Source organism: Lolium perenne, chromosome 7 (assembly GCF_019359855.2).
Source record: "Lolium perenne isolate Kyuss_39 chromosome 7, Kyuss_2.0, whole genome shotgun sequence".
Lineage (NCBI taxonomy): Eukaryota > Viridiplantae > Streptophyta > Magnoliopsida > Poales > Poaceae > Lolium > Lolium perenne.
This window is the reverse complement of record NC_067250.2, coordinates 32,051,157-32,072,746: the sequence shown is the minus strand read 5'-3', so window position 1 is coordinate 32,072,746 and position 21,590 is coordinate 32,051,157. Positions and strand designations below refer to the sequence as shown.

Sequence of the window (21,590 nt, the reverse complement as noted above, 5' to 3'; positions counted from 1 at the left end):
CGAAGCATCTCGTGATGATCGGGTGTGATAGAATCAACAAGTGCATACAACGGGTGCAAGACAGTTTTGCACATGCGGATACTAAGGTGGCCTTGACGAGCCTAGCATGTACAGACATGGTCTCGGAACACGTGATACCGAAAGGTAGAGCATGAATCATATGGTTGATATGATGAACACTTTGAGTGTTCGCCGTTGAAATCACACCTTGTCTCGTGATGATCGGACTTAGGTACGGTGGATTTGGTTCGTGTGATCACTAAGACAATGCGAGGGATATTGTTTTGAGTGGGAGTTCACCTAGATTTTTAATTATGTTGAATTAAAATTTGAACTCAATTTGTCATAAATTTAGTCTAAACTTTTGCAAATATATGTTGTAGAGATGGCGTCCCCAATCAATTTTAACCAGTTCCTAGAGAAAGAAAAACTTAAGAGCAACGGTAGCAACTTCACCGACTGGTTCCGTCATGTGAGGATTTTCCTCTCTGGCGGAAATCTGCAATATGTGCTTGATGCACCGCTAGGTGACCCTCCTGCAGAAACTGAAACCGATGAAGTAAAAGCTGTTTACGAGACTCGGAAAACTCGGTACTCTCAAGTTCAGTGTGCCATCCTGTGCAGTCTGGAATCCGATCTTCAAAAACATTTTGAGCACCACGATCCTCATGAGTTGATGAAAGAGCCGAAAGCTATTTTTGAGACTCATGCGGCCGTGGAATGCTATGAAGCATCGAAACATTTCTTCAGCTGCATGATGGAAGAAGGCAGCTCCGTTAGTGAGCACATGCTCGCCATGACCGGGCATGCGAAGAAACTCAGTGACTTGGGAATAGTGATTCCTAACAGACTGGGGATTAATCGTGTCCTTCAATCACTGCCACCAAGTTACAAGAACTTCGTGATGAACTACAATATGCAGAACATGAACAAGGAGTTACCTGAACTTTTTGGCATGCTAAAAGCTGCTGAGATTGAGATCAAGAAAGAGCACCAAGTGTTGATGGTCAACAAGACCACCAGTTTCAAGAAACAGGGCAAGTCTAAGGGAAAATTCAAGAAGGGTGGCAAGAAAGCTGCCACGCCTCCTATGAAACCTAAGAACGGCCCTAAGCCTGATGCTGAGTGCTATTACTGCAAGGAGAAGGGACACTGGAAGCGTAATTGCTCCAAGTATCTGGCTGATCTGAAGAGCGGCCTTGTCAAGAAGAAGAAAGAAGGTATATCTGATATACATGTTACAGATGTTTATCTCACTGGTTCTCGTTCTAGTACCTGGGTATTTGATACTGGTTCGGTTGCTCATATTTGTAACTCGAAACAGGAACTAAAGAATAAACGAAGACTACTGAAAGATGAAGTGACGATGCGCGTTGGAAATGGATCCAAAGTCGATGTGATCGCTGTCGGCACACTTTCTCTACATCTACCTTCGGGATTAGTTTTAAGCCTAAATAATTGTTATTTTGTACCCGCGTTGAGCATGAACATTATATCTCGATCTTGTTTAATGCAAGACGGTTATTCATTCAAGTCTGAGAATAATGGTTGCTCTATTTTTATGAATAATATCTTTTATGGTCGAGCACCTGAAAAGAATGGCTTATTTCTGTTAGATCTCGATAGTAGTAATACACATATACATAACATTGATGCTAAGCGAATTAAATTGAATGATAATTCTACTTATATGTGGCACTGTCGTCTTGGTCATATTGGAGTGAAACGCATGAAGAAACTCCATACCGATGGATTACTTGAATCACTTGACTTTGAGTCACTTGATAGATGCGAAGCATGTCTAATGGGAAAAATGACTAAGACTCCATTTTCTGGTATGATGGAGCGAGCTACTGACTTATTGGAAATCATACATACCGATGTGTGCGGACCAATGAGCGTAGCATCGCGCGGTGGTTATCGTTATGTTCTAACCTTCACAGATGATCTGAGTAAATATGGGTATATCTATTTCATGAAACATAAATCCGAAACTTTCGAGAAGTTTAAGGAATTTCAAAGTGAAGTAGAAAATCAACGTAACAAGAAGATTAAATTTCTACGATCTGATCATGGAGGTGAATATCTGAGTTATGAGTTTGGCATGCATTTAAAGAAATGAGGAATACTTTCACAATTGACACCGCCGGGAACACCACAACGAAACGGTGTGTCCGAACGTCGTAATCGAACTCTCTTAGATATGGTTCGTTCTATGATGTCTCTTACTGATTTGCCGTTATCATTTTGGAGTTATGCATTAGAGACAGCCGCATTCACTTTAAATAGAGCACCATCAAAATCCGTAGAAATGACACCGTATGAATTATGGTTTAATAAGAAACCTAAGCTGTCGTTCCTGAAAGTTTGGGGTTGCAAAGCCTATGTAAAGAAGTTACAACCGGATAAGCTAGAACCCAAAGCGGAGAAATGCGTCTTCATAGGATACCCTAAGGAAACTATAGGGTACACTTTCTATCACAAATCCGAAGGAAAAATATTTGTTGCTAAGAACGGAACCTTTCTTGAGAAAGAATTTCTCACTAAAGAAGTGACTGGAAGAAAAGTAGAACTCGATGAGATTGATGAATCTATACTCGTTGATCAGAGTAGCGCAGTAACGGAAACTGTTCCTGTACCGCCTGCACCGGCAACAAAGGAAGCTACTACAACAGGACAGAGCTTTGGTAACACAATCATGTAACACTTTAAATAAGGTGTTACAAGTAAAAGTGGGGTAACACATCATGTGTGTTACAAATACAGACAGTAACATATGATAAGCAAGGTCTAAAAACGTGTTACAAGGATACTATTCTTGTAACATGTAAATTTGAGTTACTCTAGATGTGTTACAAGGATACTATTTTGGTCACGGTCATCGCCGCCGCACCTCCAAGAAAATGATGATTTGAATAATTTCACAATCATTTTTCGTTTGTCCTCCGGTGGAATGACACTGGCGCAACTCAACACAAACTCCAATAGGAGGAGTTCAAACAAATCACATACCATCATGTTTGAATTATTTGAGTACTCTCATATCCAGTTTTCCATATGAACTCAGATTCATACGGCCACAAAATCATTTTCCCCGTCGCAGAGGTGGAAAACTATCATATTGGTAAGTTTCTCACCCGATGTCATATCAGTTATCAAGTGTATCATCTTTGAAGTACTCAAATACTTTAACTTACCCGCACCGCAATCCACCAAGACTATGATGTTAGTTTAGGTCCCAATAATATGTAGCTCGTATTCAAAAGTCAATTCCGTGAGAAATATTTCGGGCTAGATGAAATAGCATCATATATGCATGTAATTTTACCATCAATTTTGCCTGACCTTGCGTTGAGATGATTCCAGAATAAAATTTATCTGCTCGTTGAAATAAGATCAGTGTGTTCGTATAGAAGATATATTTTTCCAAGTCCTGTTATCATTCATGGCTGAATCTTTTTTCAAACCACGCAGCGGGAAAGACATGCGCGTAGATGAAAAATTCAACTCGGTGTGCAAGTGGGCCTAGGCTGGAGGGACTCTATCCTTATCTACTCCCGTATGGATCTCATACTCCTGATGACGCACCACGATCAGCGCCTCCATTTCCTCATCTTCCCAGCCTGAGTGCCAGATGATTCGATGCCCGCGGCAAGCGTCCCTCATGAATCCCCTCATCCTCCTCCTTCCTTCGTGTTCTCCCGATCAGAGGGCGTCTCCATCTCGCCCACCACCCCCACCGGCATCTGGCTCAATCTTGCATCGCGGTGCCTACTAATCGCGGAGACCGTGACCTCGCTGTGTTTCAGAGCATCTCCAGTCGCGTCCCTCAAAAAACGTCCGGCACAAATTATTTGGGGCGCGTTTAGGACCGCGCCGGACAAAAAGAGATCAAAAATCTGTACAGAAAAGAGACCCTTTCCAGCCGCGTCCCTCAAACAGCGTCCGGATGCATGCATTTTAATAGAAGGGACCATCCCATGTGGGAAAAGTAGGTGAGAGAAAGTGTGGGGAAAGAGAATGGCATGTGGGGACTAGGGGCTGCATGCATGCATATGGGCTCTCATTTTGTGTCCGGCGTCCCCGGTAGAGACTGAGGCGCTATTTAGCTTTGGGGGACGCGACTGGGACGCGATTTTCTCCATTTCTTGTCCGCCGTCCCCCAAACGCCGTTTGGGGGACGCGACTGGAGATGCTCTCAGGCACTGGGTCGCGGGCGAGCTGCTTACTCGGAGCCGGCCACCGTGACCCCGCTCCCACATACCCGACCCACCCGCGAAGCCTTCTTCCAATGGGAACAAGAAGCACGAGAAGATGAACGACGATCTGGTGAGCACACTCGTCCTTCTTCCCACCCACTATGTCTGCGGCCGCACGTGGTCCGGGCTATATCGGTTCAATCTGCAGTTTTTCTCCGATGTATTCGTTTTTGGGTGTTGCCGGAGGAGGACACAGGGATCTGGAGGTCTACATCATTAGGATGTTTCGTATTGTGCCTGGACGATCCTCTCCGCATGCAGCTCACCAGAACAGGAGATTGGGCGAGCCTAGCCTTATTACTTCATTAGGGAGTTTTTACTGTGCAACTTTTACATTAGTTCTAACAGAAGGAAGCCTGAACAAATTATCATTTTAGGTATTCAGCCACTACAAAATCAATATGCAACTCTAAAAATTGAAGTTCTCATTTAAGCATGAGAATATTTTCTTCCGTTGTAAAGAAAACCATATGTGACGTGTTTCTATGGTCGTGATAATTCTTCATTTATCATCTTGTTCTTATCTCAAACAAATTTCATTATCTTGGTTCTAGGGATGAAGTTAGCGACAGCAAGTTTGCTCTGAACATTGAGCTGGCTCAGATAACTAAGGTAAGCACCCTCTTCTCTCGGCTATTTCTATTTAGTGTGCTTTTAGCACGAGTGCTTAGTGCTATGCTTCATTTTTTTTTTGAGGGGGCTATGCTTCAGTTTGTCGAAGTGGGATATACCTGCATTGTATTGTACTGAAAAATATGAAAGATAGTATATCCTGCTGCATACTGTAATATTTAAGGCATACGTAACCATCTAAATTCGTAGTTATATGTGATTCCTCAGGAGAAACAAAAGTGTAATTTTCATACATACTTTTTTTTCTAGGAATTTTTATTTTTCTGCGAGGATTTTAATATATACTTAGGCATGCTTTTTTGTGTGTACACATTATGTCGAGTGTTAAGGCTGGCAATGAAGTTTATCTATACTAATGTACAATGGTTTATTACATCAATGATGTTCTTCACCATGTTTCATTTAATGTAGAGTGCAAGTTTTTTGATGCTAGATGGTACCCCAAGTTCATTGTAAGATTTTCATAGAAGAATTATCACTCAGATTTTTTCCTGTACAAGTCTGACTGTTAATGTCTTCCTGGTAACCAACACCTTTGTCTAGTCTGTGTCATCGTATTGTCTTATGATGTTCCAGAAGCTAGGTATTATTAGGTCCAGTTGATGTTCTCAATATAAGCAGCGCTGCCCTTTTTAGATAGTGAAAATTAAGAAACGCAATTTTCTTACTTTTCAGTTCACACCACTACGTTTAAGATAGGAAATTATTAGGAAGCTAAATAATTGGCAAATGAGGCAATTGCTGTTTAGAACAAAGTCAAGCTTGTAGGTCTTTGCTTCATATATATTTTTCATTCCCATAAATCCGAGGTTGTTCTGATATTTACCTTTGTTGTTACATGTCTGATACTTGTTTATTTATAAGTTTTTATTATTGCTTGTTTCTTTGTGAACAAATAAATTTGTTTGGATTCTGTCATCATGAATGTATATTGAATTTGTGAAGCTTTTGCAGCAGGATATGCAGTATCTTGGCCTCGGTTTTAAGTTATTTTCTTAAATATGTTTTAATTATATTTATGAATATTCAATGATAACTTTAAATCCAAATTTCATTTTGCAGATTCAAAAACACGATAGATGAGTTGCAGTTGAATACTCCAGAATGACTCCCATGGAGAAGCCAAATAATGTTTGAGAATGTAACTAAGCAATGAATGTATTTTAGTTTGGCGGATTGATAAATGTAATAAAAGGTCATTCTATATAGTCTAGATGTTATGAATGGTGTGTGAATAATGTTTGTGTTGTGCTTATGTGCTCTATATATTGTCCACTTTGGCGTTTACATTTCTAAATATATTCGATTCATGCTTCTTTGTAACTTTTTCTTTTTAAGAATATAAATTATGCGAGCTTATATATAAAAATAAATATATATACGCAAAAATCAGAGAGGAATTGTTTGTCGTAATACTAATGTAATTGTGTTACCACTTGCGTTACTATAACTAGACAAATGTGTTACTTAAGTGGTTAACAATCTTTAATTATTGTGTTACAACATCTGGATAAGTATGTTACTACTAATGGTGATATAGCTACTAGAATGTGTTACTATTCTAAGGAAACTATGTTACTACATCTAAAAAATATGTTACTACTTGTGCTCCTATAGTTATAAAATGGTGTTACTAGCACATTATGTAACACATATGATGCATGTTACTAGAGAATAACTGTAACACACTATCTAACATATAGGAACAATTATTATGTGTGACAGCGGACACCACTTAGTAACACGGCCTAAGGGAACACATATCAAATTGTGTTACTAAATGACACAGTAACACGTTTTTGGACCTGTAGTAACACAAGACCGTGTTACCAAAGCTCTGTCCTGTTGTAGCTAATGATAATGATCATGAAACTTCGAACGAGGAAACTACTGAACCTCGCAGATCGACAAGGGAACGTGCCACTCCTGATTGGTATGATCCTTGTCTAAATGTCATGATTGTGGATAACAATGATGAGGACCCTGCGACGTATGAAGAAGCGATGATGAGCCCAGATTCCAACAAATGGCAAGAAGCCATGAAATCCGAAATGGGATCCATGTATGATAACAAAGTATGGACTTTGGTAGACTTACCTGATAGCCGAAAGGCTGTCGAAAATAAATGGATCTTCAAGAGAAAAACAGATGTTGATGGTAATATTACTGTCTATAAAGCTCGACTTGTCGCAAAGGGTTTCCGACAAATTCAAGGAGTTGACTACGATGAGACTTTCTCACCTGTAGCGAAGCTAAAATCTGTGAGGATTTTGTTAGCAATAGCTGCATTTTTTGATTATGAGATTTGGCAGATGGATGTCAAAACGGCGTTCCTTAATGGAGATATTGAGGAAGAGTTGTATATGGTACAACCCAAAAGTTTTGTCGATCCTAAAAATGCTGACAAAGTATGCAAACTTCAGCGTTCAATCTATGGACTGAAGCAAGCATCAAGAAGTTAGAACCGACGCTTTGATAAGGTGATCAAAGACTTCGGGTTTATACAGTGTCATGGAGAGACCTGTATTTACAAGAAAGTGAGTGGGAGCTCTGTAGCATTCCTGATATTATATGTAGATGACATATTATTGATTGGGAATGATATAGAACTATTAAGCAGTGTAAAAGGTTATTTGAATAATAGTTTTTCAATGAAAGACCTTGGTGAAGCATCATATATATTAGGCATCAAGATTTATAGAGATAGATCAAGACGCCTAATAGGGCTATCACAGAGTACATATCTGGACAAGATTCTAAAGAAGTTTAGAAAATGGACGAAAGTAAGAAAGGGTTCTTACCTATGTTACCAGGCAAGGTCTTGAGTAAGACTCAAGGACCGGCTACGGCAGAAGAAAGAGAAAGGATGAGTAATATCCCCTATGCCTCGGCAGTAGGATCTATCATGTATGCCATGCTATGTACTAGACCGGATATAGCACATGCTGTTAGTTTGACTAGCAGATATCAAAGTGATCTAGGAATGGAACACTGGACAACGGTCAAGAATATCCTAAAGTACTTGAAAAGAACTAAGGATATGTTTCTTTGTTATGGAGGTGACCAAGAGCTCGTTGTAAGTGGTTACACCGATGCAAGTTGGAACACTGATCCTGATGACTCTAAGTCACAATCTGGGTACGTGTTTATATTGAATGGTACTGCAGTAAGCTGGGCAAGCTCGAAGCAGTGCACGGTGGCGAAGTCTTCAACAGAATCAGAGTACATAGCGGCTTCAGAGGCTTCATCAGAAGCGGTATGGATGAAGAGGTTCATTGTAGAGCTCGGTGTGGTTCCTAGTGCATTGGACCTATTAATCATTTATTGTGATAACATGGGTGCCATCGCCAATGCACAAGAGCCAAGGTCACACAAGAGGCTGAAGCATATCAAGCTGTGTTACCACTCGATTCGCGAGTACATCGAAGATGGAGAAGTAAAGATTTGCAAAGTACACACTGATCTGAATGTAGCAGATCCGTTGACTAAAGCTCTCCCTAGGGCAAAGCATGACCAACACTAGAATGCCATGGGTGTTAGGTATATTACAATGTAATCTAGATTATTGACTCTAGTGCAAGTGGGAGACTGAAGGAGATATGCCCTAGAGGCAATAATAAAGTGGTTATTATTATATATATCTTTATGTTTATGATAAATGTTTATATATCATGCTATAATTGTATTAACCGAAACATTAGTACATGTGTGATATGTAAACAACAAAGAGTCCCTAGTATGCCTCTTAACTAGCTTGTTGATTAATGGATGATTAGTTTCATAATCATGAACATTGGATGTTATTAATAACAAGGTTACATCATTGTATGAATGATGTAATGGCCACACCCAATTAAGCGTAGCATAAGATCACATCATTAAGTTATTTGCTATAAGCTTTCGATACATAGTTACCTAGTCCTTATGACCATGAGATCATGTAAATCACTTATACCGGAAAGGTACTTTGATTACACCAAACGCCACTGCGTAAATGGGTGGTTATAAAGGTGGGATTAAGTATCCAGAAAGTATGAGTTGAAGCATATGGATCAACAGTGGGATTTGTCCATCCCGATGACGGATAGATATACTCTGGGCCCTCTCGGTGAAATGCCGTCTAATGTCTTGCAAGCATATGAATGAGTTCATAAGAGACCACATACCACGGTACGAGTAAAGAGTACTTGTCAAGAGACGAGGTTGAACAAGGTATAGAGTGATACCGATGATCAAACCTCGGACAAGTAAAATATCGCGTGACAAAGGGAATTGGTATCGTATGTGAATGGTTCATTCGATCACTAAAGTCATCGTTGAATATGTGGGAGCCATTATGGATCTCCAGATCCCGCTATTGGTTATTGGTCGGAGTGAGTACTCAACCATGTCCGCATAGTTCGCGAACCGTAGGGTGACACACTTAAAGTTGGATGTTGAAATGGTAGAACTTGAATATGGAATGGAGTTCGAATATTTGTTCGGAGTCCCGGATGAGATCCCGGATATCACGAGGAGTTCCGAAATGGTCCGGAGAATAAGATTCATATATAGGAAGTCATTTTATGAGATTTAAAATGATCCGGAAGGTTCTATGGAAGGTTCTAGAAGGTTCTAGAAAAGTCCGGAAGAAACCACCAAGGAAGGCGGAGTCCCGGAGGGACTCCACCTCCATGGCCGGCCAACCCTAGAGGGGGAGGAGTCCCAAGTGGACTCCCCCTATGGGGGCCGGCCACCCCCCACATGGAAGGGGGGAATCCCACCCCAAGTGGGATTCCCACCTTGGGTAGGTTTCCCTATCACATGGAAAGTTTTGGGTTCGGGTCTTATTCGGAGACTTGTAGTCCAACTCTTGGGGCTTCCACCTATATAATGAGGGGCCAAGGGGAGGGGGCCGGCCACCCCAAGAACCACCAAGGTGGCCGCACCCCTAGTGGCCGGCGCCCCCCTCTCCCAAACCCTAGCGGCCCTCTCTCCTCCACCACATCCCGCACGCTTAGCGAAGCTCCGCCGGATTTCTCCACCACCACCGACACCACGCCGTCGTGCTGTCGGATTCAAGAGGAGCTACTACTTCCGCTGCCCGCTGGAACGGGAGGTGGACGTCGTCTTCATCAACAACCGAACGTGTGACCGAGTACGGAGGTGCTGCCCGTTCGTGGCGCCGTGATCAAGATCTTCTACGCGCTTTTGCAAGCGGCAAGTGAACGTCTACCGCAGCAACAAGAGCCTCATCTTGTAGGCTTTGGAATCTCTTCAAGGGTGAGACTCAATAATCCTCTCGTTGCTACCGTCTTCTAGATTGCATCTTGGCTTGGATTGCGTGTTCGCGGTAGGAAATTTTTTGTTTTCTATGCAACGTTATCCTACAGAACTTCGGCGCTCCCCAGGCCAAATCTTCCTCCAATCCGGACGAAAATTTCGCCGGATTTGAGCGTGGGGAGCGCCAACGAGTGGAGATGCTCTGATAAGGTGAGGGAAAAAAGGTACCTTTTCTATTCCATGTTAGTTGTCCCTATAATTTTATACTAAATCATCGATAACTAATATGGAATTGGAGGGAGGAGTTTTCTCTAGAGAAGTAATGCCCAAACTGTAGTTCCTCGTGTTGCTATGGTGTTTTTTTGGGCTAATGCAAACGTGACGACGACATTACGTACGTGCTCTGAAGTACAACTTGACATGGATTACCACTTAATTAACCAGCAGGATGTTTAGCCTCGTGCAGTTTCATACTAGCAAACAATCACTTTGACGAATATCATTTCGTGGATAAACAAAACAAGGTATAGATTTGACTTGCTTCTCCAGGCGAATTCGCAAGTTGTCAAACATTTTCGCGCCAAATCGCGCGCACGCGGCCTTTCAACAACAGTTCGGCAGCCACCATCTCCCGCGCTTTTTTCCTTCATCGCCTCGTCTCCAGTTCCAGCTCCTTCTCTTCCCAAGCTCCGCTCCCCATAAAACCATGGCATTGTAGCAGCAGACGTAGCTATCAAATGATCGCCAGTACCCGTCCACCTCATCGCCACCACCATCCTGCCGGCCCTAATGGCCAAGTTGCTCGCCATCCCAATCATCGTCATCATCCATGTCGGCCTCATCGTGCCGATCGCTGTCTCCGCCGCCATGGCAGCAGGAGCTGCGCCAGTGGCCGACGACCGGTTCGCGCTTCTCGCTTTCTTGTCAGATGTCTCGGCGGACCCCGGCGGCGCCCTCACCGACTGGGGCCACTCGCCGGGGTTCTGCAACTGGACCGGCGTCGCGTGTGGCCGTGGCCCGGCGGGCAGGCGGCGAGTCACGCAGCTTGTCCTCAGCGGCCACGGGATCGGCGGCGTCATCTCGCCGGCTCTGGGGCGGATGTCTTTCCTCACTGTTCTTGATCTGTCGAGCAACGGTTTCGCCGGGGAGATCCCCTTGGAGCTGGCCGCGCTGTCCAGGCTGACACAGCTGAGCCTGACAAACAATCTCCTCGAGGGCGCGATCCCCGCCGGCATCGGGCTCCTCCGGGAGCTCTACTACTTCGATCTAAGCGGCAATCGGCTCTCCGGCGGGATTCCGGAGACGCTCTTCTGCAATTGCTCCGCCTTGCAGTACATGGACCTCGCCAACAACTCCCTCACCGGCCACATCCCCTACGCCGGCGAGTGCCGCCTCCCCAGCCTCCGCTTCCTCCTCCTCTGGTCCAACGACCTGTCCGGCCCGATCCCACCGGCGCTGTCAAAGTCTCCGAAGCTCGAGTGGGTCGACTTTGAGTCCAATTACCTCGCCGGCGAGCTGCCGTCGCAGGTGTTCGACAGGTTGCCGCGGCTGCAGTACCTCTATCTCTCTTACAACAACCTATCCAGCCACGACGGCAACACCAATCTCGATCCCTTCTTCCGCTCCCTGAGCAACTGCACTCGCCTCCAGGAGCTCGAGCTTGCCGGGAATGGCCTGGGGGGCAGGCTGCCTCCGTTCATCGGCGACCTCTCACGCCGTTTCCGGCAGATCCACCTCGAGGACAACTCCATCTCCGGCTCCATACCTCCCAACATCTCCGGCCTCGTCAATCTCACCTACCTCAACCTCTCCAACAATCTGCTCAACGGCTCAATCCCGCCGGACTTATCGCGCATGCGGCGCCTCGAGCGGCTGTACCTCTCCAACAACCTTCTGTCCGGCGAGATCCCCGGGTCCATCGGCGAGCTGCCGCACCTGGGCCTCCTCGACCTCTCCGGCAATCGCCTCTCCGGCGCCATCCCAGACACGTTCTCCAACCTCACGCAGCTCAGGAGGCTGATGCTGCACCACAATCGCCTCGCTGGCGCTATCCCCCCGAGCCTCGGCGACTGCCAGAACCTCGAAATAGTTGACCTCTCCTACAATGTCCTCCAAGGTGAGATCCCCGCGCACGTGGCCGCCATGGACAGTCTCAAGATTTACCTCAACCTCTCCAACAACCACCTTGAGGGGCCTCTCCCTATCGAGCTCAGCAAGATGGACATGATCCTCGCGCTCGACCTGTCGTTCAACGAGCTGGCCGGCGCGATCCCGTCGCAGCTCGGCGGCTGCGTCGCGCTCGAGTACCTCAACCTCTCGAGCAACAAGCTGCGGGGCGCGCTCCCAACGGCCGTGGCGGCGCTGCCGTTTCTGGAGGTGATCGACGTGTCGCGAAACGGCCTCTCGGGTGCGCTGCCCGAGTCCCTGCAGGTGTCAACCTCGCTCAGGGATGCGGACTTCTCGTACAACAACTTCTCCGGTGTGGTGCCCCAGGCCGGCGTGCTCGCGAACCTGTCCGCGGCGGCGTTCCGAGGCAACCCCAGGCTCTGCGGTGCTGGGAATGTCGTAGGCATTGCGGTGTGCGGTGCAAGACGTGCGGATCGACGGCGTGTGATGCTCCCCGCCGTGGTAGGCATCATCGCGGCCGTGTGCGTCATGCTGCTCTGCGCCGCCTGGTGCCGGTCGATGGCGAAAGAGAAAGCGACGCGGCAGTCCACGTGGCTCGTCAGCGGCCAGGAGCAGGCGGAGAGGGAGCACCCGAGGATATCGTACCGGGAGCTCTCGGAGGCCACGGGCGGCTTCGCCGAGTCGAACGTGATCGGCGCGGGGCGCTTCGGGCGCGTCTACGATGGGACGCTCCGCGGCGGCGTCCGTGTCGCCGTGAAGGTGCTCATAGAACCGAAGGGGAGCGGGGACGGCGAGGTCTCCGTCAGCTTCAGGCGCGAGTGCGAGGCGCTCCGGCGGACGCGGCACAAGAACCTCATCAGGGTGATCACCACCTGCAGCACCGCCAACTTCAACGCGCTCGTGCTGCCGCTCATGCCGCACGGCAGCCTCGAGGCACATCTCTACCCGCATGACGACGTCGGCGGCCGGCTAGGATTCGACCAGCTCGTGAGCATCGTGAGCGACGTGGCCGAGGGGATGGCGTATCTGCACCACTACGCGGCGGCGAGGGTCGTGCACTGCGACCTCAAGCCGAGCAACGTCCTCCTCGACGACGGGATGCGCGCCGTGGTCTCGGACTTCGGCATCTCGCGGCTCGTCGCCGGCGTCGACGGAGACGCCAGTAGCACGAGCTCCATCAGCACCGGACTGTTGCAAGGTTCAGTTGGCTACATGGCACCTGGTACGTGACATGCACAGAAAAGTTTATGCATGCATGCATGCATACATACACACGAGTCGACAACTCGACATACTTTATGTCACTTTGCAACTCTGTTCATGATTGATGTGAGGCAAATATGTGATACCATGCATCTTGCTAGAATCATACAGTAGCTTATCTTACATTAATCGTGTGATTAACACTAACAGATCATTTTGTTGGCTCAGAGTATGGATTAGGAGGTCGTCCATCGGTGCGTGGCGACGTGTACAGCTTCGGCGTGATGCTGCTGGAGCTGCTCACCGGGAAGCGGCCGACGGACGTCATCTTCAGCGAGGGACTCACGCTGCACGACTGGGTCAGGCGGCACTACCCGCACGACCTCGCCGGCGCCGTCGCCCACGCGCCCTGGCGGCGGGACGTCGTGGACGACACGGTACAGGTGGCCGACATGGCCGTTGTGCAGCTGATCGAGCTCGGTCTCGCCTGCACGCAGTACTCGCCGGCGCTGCGGCCCAGCATGGCGGACGCCTGCCACGAGATCACCTTGATCAAGGAGGGCCTCGCCAAGCACGGCGGCGGCGCCGACGCTGCCGACGACGACGGTGGACGGTCATTCTCGACAACCAAGGATTCGCTGTTCTCCAACTCCAGTTAATTAGACGCGGATTGCACTGACCAATCACTAAACACAAATTGACACGCCCAGCAGCTTCGATCTACCAAAGTGTTAATTCCTCGTGGCGCATTTGGTGATCTCCAAATATTAGCCGTCCAATTAGTAGATCCGATGGTCGAGTTTACTCAATACTATTCGTTTTCAAGAGTAGTATTTTCCCACACAAGAGCTAATTTGGTAGGCACACATCAAACAAAAAAAACTTCCCTTTGCTTAGCATTTCTTATAATAGATTTTATTTTTAGGGAAGCTTATGATATCTTCTTTATTTTATTCCTTTACAAACAATCCGTGCATGTGCTAGAGAATTTGAATCTAATTACATTTCATATAGAGAAATATATATATCGCCAACGGGAATAGAGAAAGTAGAAATAGAGTGCCAAAATAATGACCAAGAACTTGGTCAATTTTAAAAACATTACATGAAATTTCCTCGAATTTTCAAAGAAAGTATACTTAATAATTCAGTTGCAGCCTAGTGAAAACAGTACTAGTAAATTCATGCGAAAAAATCCAACGTAATGGCAGATTGTTTGCACATCTTTGGCTGACTGCGGGCTAAATTGTCCGTGCGCATCCATTTGCATCGATCGAAATGGTCGAAACTGACCGCGTGTCAATTTGTGTAGAGGCCTGCCCCTAGCGGCACGACGATTTTTTTTGGGGTTCGCATTGTTTAAACATAATTTACATAGTAATAAAAAAGAAAATATAAAATATAAAATATAAACTAAAAGCCTAGCCTACTCCTCCTCGTCGTCGTCGAGCATGACGAAGTCCAGTACCTGCCACGGCCAGTTGGCAAATGGCGGAAGGTACGCCGGTGTTGCCGGTGCTGGAGGTGGAGGTCGAGGACCCCATGGGTTGAACGACGGAGGTGGAGGCGGCGGCGGGTGCGGGGCCGAGTTCTGCAACGCCTATTGTAGGTCGAGGACCCCATGGGTTGAACAACGGATGTGGATGCGGCGCAGGTGCGGGGCCAAGTTCTGCAGCGTCGTCCTCATCCTCCTCGGCGTCGTCGTCCTGTGGAGGCGCGGGTGGGTGCCGTGTTCGACGATGAGGCGGCGACGGGTGCGCGAATGGGAAGTCTCGGTACGACGCCAGGTCTGCCACTGATGGATCGTCGTGGAGGCCCGGCGGCAGGTAAGCCCACTTGCACAGGATCTCAGCGCTCCTCTTCGGCTCGCGACGAGGCATCAGCGGGACACGCACCCGGCGGTAGCTGAGCCGCCAGCCGCCGCCAGGAAGGTGCACGTCCCTCCAGCGATTGCACGTCAACCAGTTGGCGTGCATCACCCGCGCCATATCGATGAGGAGCGGCACCCTGTTTGTCTGTGCGTCCTTTGCCGCTGCCGAACGCCTCATAGTCGTGCTTTTTCTTTGGATGTGGCAACATGGGTGGACGTGTCAGTGATATGGGCAATGGCAGGGACAATGCCCCTTGAATTTTAAAGGACGGACGCACGCCGGAGACGATGCCATTGATGTCGGCGCAGAAGTTCAGCCGCCGTCTGCCAGTCCTGGTGCAGAAGGGGAAACACCGCCATTGATGGTGAAGGCAACAGCGCAGACGCGGTAGCAATGACGGCCGAAGCAACGGCCGCAGAAGCGATGCGTTCGAAACAGGTCGCTGCCATGCGGGCCCGTGAGAAAAGCACGCGGACACTCGGCGCGACCATGCAACGTCCACGGGGACGCATCCGAGGCGCATATATGCGCCGCGTTTGCGTCTCCGCGGACGGCGCGGTCACTATGCGTCGAGCCGCTGGGTCTGGTCCCAGACGCATTTTTAACCACGCGGTCGCAAACAATCGTAAAGCGTTCGTTTGCGTCGCCCCGTTGAAGATGCCTGATGCTCAATACAAGAATAACCTTGCACCTAAATTATGCTCCACGTGCTAGGTCTGAGTGGTTAAAATCTAGTGGACAAGAAAATAGTGATGGCTCAAATCGTGTCACCTGCATGCGTGGGAGGTAGCATCACGATAACAAATTCTGAGCGTGGCATAATTGCATTTAGATGGTAACAAATGCACTTAAATCTCTGTCATGATTTTCTTACCATGTAAATGAACCAAAATACTACTAGTCCATAGGACTAGTAAAATGTACCGTAAAAGATCTCCATCTCTCTGGCTGTCACTACGACATTAGTTTATTGATGGTTGGGGATTGCCTACTACTAACGAGTAGTGCTGATTCTTTGAGTTGTTAAACCTCCAATGGAGATGACACTCGATGGTTTTAATCCATCCGTGTAGCAAACATGTCGGACTCCATTAGCCGGCCATGCATGATCATGTATGTCAGCAGGACAAAAGGATATTGAGTTAGGTCATAATTCAGGTGCTCTCGCGACCAAGTTGGCATTGCTGAAGGCAAAGTCGGCAACTGTTCGTTGTATCTGAGGATCCATCGTGTCCTTTCACCACTAGCAATGTAGTTTAGTGTTGTTGCAGGTTCGACAGGAACTTCCATACGCCATTTCTCAGCTTATTTAGGCTTTCCCATTAGCACGCTTGCTAGCTTTAATCAGTCAGATTCAGGGTATGTAGCAGAAAGCGATCGACACATTGGTTCTTCTCAAAAAGATTGTTACCTCGAACAATTTACTAATGTATGGGGTTTTGACCTGCTTATTATAACAAAAGTAAAAGGGCTTCAGGATATTAGTACAAGTCTATCAGAACGTGTCAAAGTATGATCTTTGTGCCTATATGTTCAGACTTAGTTTGCGACCCGAACATCATTATCTTCACTGAAGGAATAAGTTGAGCTGGTCAAACTGTGAAAAGATCGACTTTGATAAAAAAATTACATGCATCCTATTTTGGGAAGGAGTATTCAGCTCTATACAAAATTGTCCGTCACAAGAGCGATACAATCGCTACGGTGTTGGATCATCTCCACCAAATATGACATTCAGAAGGAATTTAAGTGGCTCCAGGCTTGGCTCATGGAATGCTTTGCTACAACGATTGTCAATGATCCAACTAACTCAAGGGGTCGGTGAATTTAAAGAATATAAATGGGAGTGATAAATTCTCGGTAGACTCCATGTATATAACACTGGTCTAGCCAAAGGTGTCCGTTGATAAAAAATATGAAGATACTGCTAATAACAAAAATATTTGCTTGCTATCTCGGAGATGAGTAATCCTCACAAAAGACAACCTAATAAGGGTCCTTTGATTCATATGATTTGTTTAGGAGTTATGTAGGATTTAGATCATATGGTTTTTTTTTTCTTACACTAGTTCTTTGATTCATAGGTATCCTATAGGAATCTTATAGTGCAAATCCTACAGAAAAAAAATATGAGGTCACACCTCATGAAAAATTCCTTTGGCACAATCAAAGAAAACTCATCTTCCTATAGGATTCAACTAGGTATGACATCTCCTATTTCTATGTTTTTCATATCCTATGAATCAAAGGAGCCCTAAAACACAACTAACATGGAAGTACAAAGTATGTATTTTTTCATCATGTTGAGACAATCAACCACTTATGATTCTAGTAGTGTGTAAATTTGCAAGATACATATGGTCTCTACCATCCAAATAGCTTCTAGCTTCATTGACTGTAGTGAGTGCCCGCGCTTGCATTTTGGATGTTTTCCATAACATCCTGCATGCCTTTTCTTTTGTTTGTAATGTCATTCTGCAACTATGGGGATTGTCTATGGAAAGTAATGTTTTGTGTACATCAAGGGGAAATCAGAGCTAACACAATATACATGGTTTGGCGTATGCAAAAGTATTACTTTGTTTCACTGTACTAGTGTTATCGCCAGATTTTAATCAAATCAGGAGATGGGCCGTGATTGAGATGGGCTTAGAGGATATGCACATAAAGTGTTTATGAATCGGCCTCGTACGAGAGTTTGGGCTGTATCTGTACATTATGGTAGATTACGTTTCAGTTTAGAATTAAGAGATAGAGTTTAGTCGTACACAGTTAGGTTTATTCCAAAGATAGAAAGTCTACGGACTATAAATATGTACCTAGGGTTATTGAGAAAGGAGGACGAGCAAGTTCACAACAAACACAATCTAGGCGCATCTCCACCCCTTGTTTCGAGGGTTTCTTCCGGGTAAGCGTCATGCTGCCCAGATCGCATCTTGCGATCTAGACAGTATCAGTTTATTGGTTGTTTTGTGTTGCTCGTACTGAAGCCTTTTTGATGGCGAGTAATACTGTTATCATGGATGTTTTGGGGCTAATATCGCTACTCGTCTGATATGTATGCTTAGTTATGCTGCCCCTAGATATCTAGCTGCCTTTGCACCTATCTTAGGTGTAAGGGCAGCATCTTGCTTGATCTTTATTTAGTAGATCCGATCTGTTATGGTTGCTCCTTGTTCTCCAAGGATTAGTTTGATATCCGCATGGTTAGGCCTTGCAAACGGGTTGAACGATCCAGTAGTGCGTAAGGTATGGTTTGCCGGTCCTAGGGGGGTTGTTCCGGAAATCGACTCTGTGTTGGTTTTTAGGCCTCTTCTAGGGCTAGTTTTCTGTTATCTTTCGTATCTGCCAGGCTCAACTACGTGTAGGACGTTCCAGCTATGCGGTGAAAACCCTAGACTGTCGTAGATTGATTTAACTTGGTATTGATAAAGCAGGATCCTCATGTTATCGTAGATCCAATACGAACCATGGGTCCATCGGCTCTCTGAGCCGATTCACAGGGTAACCTGAGAGCCGATCGAGGCTCAGATTTAATGTTTACGTGTCTGCCATGCAGGAAACTAATTGAAGCAATCCATCACCTTCCTGACCAGGTATAGGTCAGGTGGCACGCCCTTGCAACAGCCAGGGCGTGTGCCGGAGTTTTGCGGGCCGTTGCCCGAGGGACCAGGGCCCACCAGCAGTTCTGGGAGCCTCCCGGCTCTTCGTGTTGCTCGTCGCTGCTCGCCGGTGGGTTTTGGCAGGCAACACATTCTGGCACGCCCGGTGGGGCATTCTACAGCAACTGCGTCAACATCTGCAGCTGAGATAGCGGACGCACCAATCACGTATGAAGAGCTGCGTGAGGAGCACAAGAAGAAATATGATGATATCAAAGCTGTCTTCGAAGCCGATCTCATCGGCTCTTTCGAGAGGACCCGTAAACATGGTATTAGGTGGAAAGGGTTCTCACCCGAAGGCGTTCTCGATGAAGTAGATCTGTCTACCCCTTCAGAGGAACGCACCAGAGCTCTGCGCCAGGAAGTTAATTACATGGTGGCTCATTCTCTACACCGTCATTCTGAGAGCTTGGTGAACGCTTTCGAGCGCATTGCGGTTCGCGTGGTGCAGGAAATCATGAAGCATCAGTACTCTCCGTCAGGGCCTGCCCTAGGGACTCACCAGGGAGAAATACCGTTCCAGACCAGGCCGCAGCTGCCATTCGCGCTTGCAGCTCCAGAGCCACCGGGATCACCAGCATACGTCGTCTACAAGATTGGAGGCGATCCTGGCGATTACCAATTCCTGCATGAGCCGCCTAAAGAAATCCCACATGGATACGTGTGCACATACGTGCCGGACTGCAATAACTTGGCGCGCACGAACCAGATTGCAGCAGGAGGGGTTTCTGGAGCGGACGCCGATAAACAGGCGTGGCTAGCTAAATATGCCACCGGAACGAGTCATGAAAGCTCAGCCCCTGCAGCTCATACCGTGGAACAAATCAGTACAATCTTGAGAGACCAGTTCGGCATCGTGCCAAAGAGGAGAACAGTCGGCTATTCCATGCCGTACCCCAACGAATATGATTTGATTCCGCTGCCGCCCAAGTATCGGCTCCCTGAGTTCTCAAAGTTCAATGGATCAGAAGGGTCTAGCTCAATTGAGCATGTGAGCCGATATTTGGCACAGTTGGGCATGATTTCAGCATCAGACCCGTTGCGTGTGAGGTTTTTCGCGCAATCTCTCATAGGACCAGCTTTTGGGTGGTACACCTCGTTGCCACCAGATTCAGTCCGGACGTGGAAGCAACTGGAAGAGCAGTTTCATGTTCAATATCACTCAGAAGCTACCGAGGCTGGCATTGCCGATCTGGCGCAGGTGCGACAGAAGCGGGGAGAAACGGTGTCGGAATACATTCAGCGTTTCAGGACTGTCAAGAACCGATGTTATTCGGCTCGTTTAACTGAGAAAGAAGCAGTCGATCTGGTAGTGTTGGGCCTCGCAGCGCCGATCAAGGATCTGGCTTTCCAAGTAGAATACAATTCACTGGCGCACATGGCCCAGAAATTAACATTGTATGAGCAGCGCCACCCAGAATTGTACCAAGACAAGTTCAAACGCCCGATAGGCCTGGTCGAGACATAAGAAGTTGGGGACTCTGTAGAAGACCAGGAAGTAGCCGTGGCTGAATGGTCTCGGGGGGCAGATCCCGTGTCCTGCAAATGGGTGAAACAACAAGGGCCTGCAAAAGGGTTTGACTTCGATGTAAGCAAAGCTGAGCAGATATTCGATTTGTTGCTTAAGGAAAAACAGCTGAAGTTACCCGAAGGCCATAAAATCCCTACGGCGCAAGAAATGAACGGGAGACCATACTGAAAGTGGCATCACTCGTTCACTCATGTCACCAACGACTGCAAAGAGTTGCGTCGGCAGATCCAAATGGCGATAGAACAAGGCCGTTTGATCTTTGGTCAGTTTGCCATGAAAGTGGACACGCAACCATTTCCTGGCGTCAACATGGTGGAATACAATCACTCCGCGAGGCTTCAGCTAGATTTCTCATTCGGTGTTAACATGGCAGGGCCTGTATACCACCATGGCAGGGATAAAGAGGAAATCGGTCACTCCCGTGGCAAGGAAAATGAGGAGGCCGGCCCACGCGACCGGCCCCGATATGATGATAGACGGTACATCACCGAGGAACAAGTGAGAAACGTGCGGTATCAACGACCACTCTCCGCGCATCTCCTTAACAAATATGAGCGTCAGTACGACCGACGCCGGTGGCATGACATAGATGACGAAAGATATCATCGGTCTGATGTAGACAATGGAAAATATCGTCGGTATGATAGAGACGACGACGGATATGAGCGCTGCGCTAAGGGGAAGTCAAGGGAGCAGGAAGATATGGATAGACACTGGGATTGTCCTTTCTTTAAGCACTGCTGGGATTCAGGAATGAGCCGATTGCCTACGATCGACAACTGCCCAGAATGTAGACAGCAGAAGGAGGATGCAGGTGAGGTTTCAGTGTTCAAACGACTAGGGCCTCTCCCATCTCAGAACAGACGAGCTGAGTCATCTCGAGAGGAAGATTTCGAGGAGTCAGAAGATGAAGAAGAAGATAGATACCATCGGCCAAGGTGGTGCCCTGATGGACTCAGTCACTCCCAAAAGCATAGGGTTCAGCGGCTACGTAGCTTGGAGGAAGCCGAGGCGTGATACGTCCAATTTGCATCACTATTTT

General features: G+C 47.0%; 1 protein-coding gene across 1 annotated transcript; it reads left to right on the top strand.

Moving 5' to 3' along the window:
- Positions 1 to 10,721: 10,721 nt before the first annotated feature.
- Positions 10,722 to 14,256, top strand: LOC127317917 (putative leucine-rich repeat receptor-like serine/threonine-protein kinase At2g24130). Its single transcript, XM_051348519.2, has 2 exons — positions 10,722 to 13,503; positions 13,713 to 14,256. The coding sequence occupies exons 1-2, from the start codon at positions 10,944 to 10,946 to the stop codon at positions 14,141 to 14,143; spliced, it is 2,991 nt and encodes a 996-aa protein (XP_051204479.1). The 5' UTR covers positions 10,722 to 10,943; the 3' UTR covers positions 14,144 to 14,256.
- Positions 14,257 to 21,590: the final 7,334 nt, after the last annotated feature.